General features: G+C 40.3%; 1 protein-coding gene across 1 annotated transcript in view; it reads right to left on the reverse strand.

Annotated features, from left to right (window-relative positions):
- Positions 1-2143, reverse strand: part of LOC122555492 (centrosome-associated protein 350-like) — a 60922-nt gene that overhangs the window by 14679 nt on the left and 44100 nt on the right. The window contains exon 7 of the mRNA XM_043701517.1: positions 663-751. Within this exon, the coding sequence (XP_043557452.1) occupies positions 663-751 (89 nt within the window). The remainder of the gene's footprint in view (positions 1-662; positions 752-2143) is intronic.

A 2143-nucleotide genomic window follows, 5' to 3' on the forward strand; every position in this document is an offset into this window, starting at 1 on the left:
ATCTGTGGGCAGAAAACACAGTAGCACTACCAGAGTTACACTCAGTGTATTAGGTACACATGTATCCTGATCTAACACTGCCTGTATGCAGCCATTCTTAATTCACATTCTCACTAAAAGTGTTCATCAAAAGGCTCAAATGGCTTAACTGCCTCATGTTCTTGTATTATGTTCTCTTTTTGTTTGTTAATGGAATGTGAGCATAACTGGCTGGCCCAGTATTTATTGCCCATTCCTAGTTACCCTTGAGAAAGTGGGAGTGAGCCATTTGTCCTGTTCTTCTTAATGCTGGTCTTTTTTTCCTTACTGTGATCTCAGATCTCCAAAACTCAATCCAAAATATTAGTTCTTGAAAACTAATTTCACCCCAATTCACCCATCACCATTGTGACAGATTTGCCCACAAATGAGCAAATACCAGAGTTGTGTTACATTTTGTTTGGAAATAGTAAAATGTAAATATGACACTAGACTGGAACTCTGACCTAGCTATAATTGGTTAAAATAATATAATCTGATGTTCACCTCTTCTTTTCCCACTCATGTATTATACTGCACATAAAGAACGCTTAAACAGCATAAGTTAATTTTCTGTGAACATCTTTACTTCCTGTCTTAGCCTTCAAAACAGTAATAACTGATGTTAAGCAATAGTAATTTACCGTCCCATGTTTGTAGCCCTTGATCAAAGGTCACTTGCTCACTCGATTTGTTTGAACCACTCCTCTCTTCAATATTGAAATATTCAAATCTGTACAACAAGTTTGAAAACAAATCAAGATAGTAAATTTGTCTGCAAATTAAAATAAGCAATTTACATCATCCTTGTAAGGCAGTTGAGCACAATTCTGTTGGCCCTTGATGTAGCAAAAGCATATCTTGAGAGACAGGACACTTAAGCTGATACTGTGTGCAGACTTATCCACTTACCCTCCCACTACTCTCTGGGCACTGCCAACTGCAATCAGTTCTCAGATATGAGCTGACAGTAGCCCAGCTTCTTGCAGTCAGTCAGTCTGCAGGTCAAAACTCTGTCCAACAACAAAGAATGACAATCCTTCTCCTCTTATCAATGTTAAGAGGCACCCAGAGTAAGACTGAGAGAAAACAGGATATTGAAAGTAGTAATTTGTGAACTGTGGGTGAATTTTTAAGTTCCTGACCCCACTCTCAGTTAGGGAGCCTGAAAACCTTTGAAAATCCTAGATATTTCAGCAGTTTATCAGTGGCTTTTTAATCTAACCACTACATCTGACTTCTGGATTTCCTGCCTAACTCCTCAAGAGGAGTAGGTTGGAAGATTGATAGATGTCTCCCATTGGGCCAAGAGGCTGCAGAACTGGAGACATAAATTTACCAAGGCAAAATGACGATTCTGCACATCTGCAGACTGGAGGAAGAAGCCAGTTTCTGAAAAGAGGCACTCGAACACGCTTACTGTACCTTAGCAAGCCCTCTTCTGCACTTTGTGATAATGACATACCCAGCACCCATCCCTCTGTATCAAGTTACCTCTTCACATCCAACAATGACACTCACCAAAAACTCAATGCAGGCTTACACCTATCCGCCTCACAGTGATCTTCCATACATCTTTCCATACTCTCAAAACATTCTACTTTGAATGTTCTTGAGTTTCCTCTTTGTTCTTCTTCTTGCAAACAAAGAGCCCAGAATACAAGAAAGGGGCAAAAACCCAGAAATGATGCTCTAGTAATCTCTACTTTGGCACGTATTGAGGTGGTGATGAATCCAAGCTAGTTTAAGGATACTTGGGCCTTTGACAATGCAAGGAATGAGTTTGCTCAGCAACCTGGAGACAAAATTCAGTGTCACATAGCTAAGAGACATATACCATTAAACATGCTGACTTACTGTCTGAAGTCCATATTGTTCCAGCACACATTCATAGAGTCATACAGCACGGAACCAGATATCCCAACCCAATCTAGTCCCACCTGGCCCATATCCCTCCAAACCCTTCCTATTCAAATGCCTTTTAAATGTTGCAATTGTACCAGTCTCCACCACTTCCTCTGGCAGCTCATTTCATACATGTACTATCCTCTGTGTGAAAACAATTGCTCCTTAGGTCTCTTTTATATCTTTCCCCTCTCACCCTAAACCTATGCCCTCTAGTTCT

Source organism: Chiloscyllium plagiosum, chromosome 12 (genome assembly GCF_004010195.1).
Source record: "Chiloscyllium plagiosum isolate BGI_BamShark_2017 chromosome 12, ASM401019v2, whole genome shotgun sequence".
In the NCBI taxonomy this organism is placed as follows: domain Eukaryota; kingdom Metazoa; phylum Chordata; class Chondrichthyes; order Orectolobiformes; family Hemiscylliidae; genus Chiloscyllium; species Chiloscyllium plagiosum.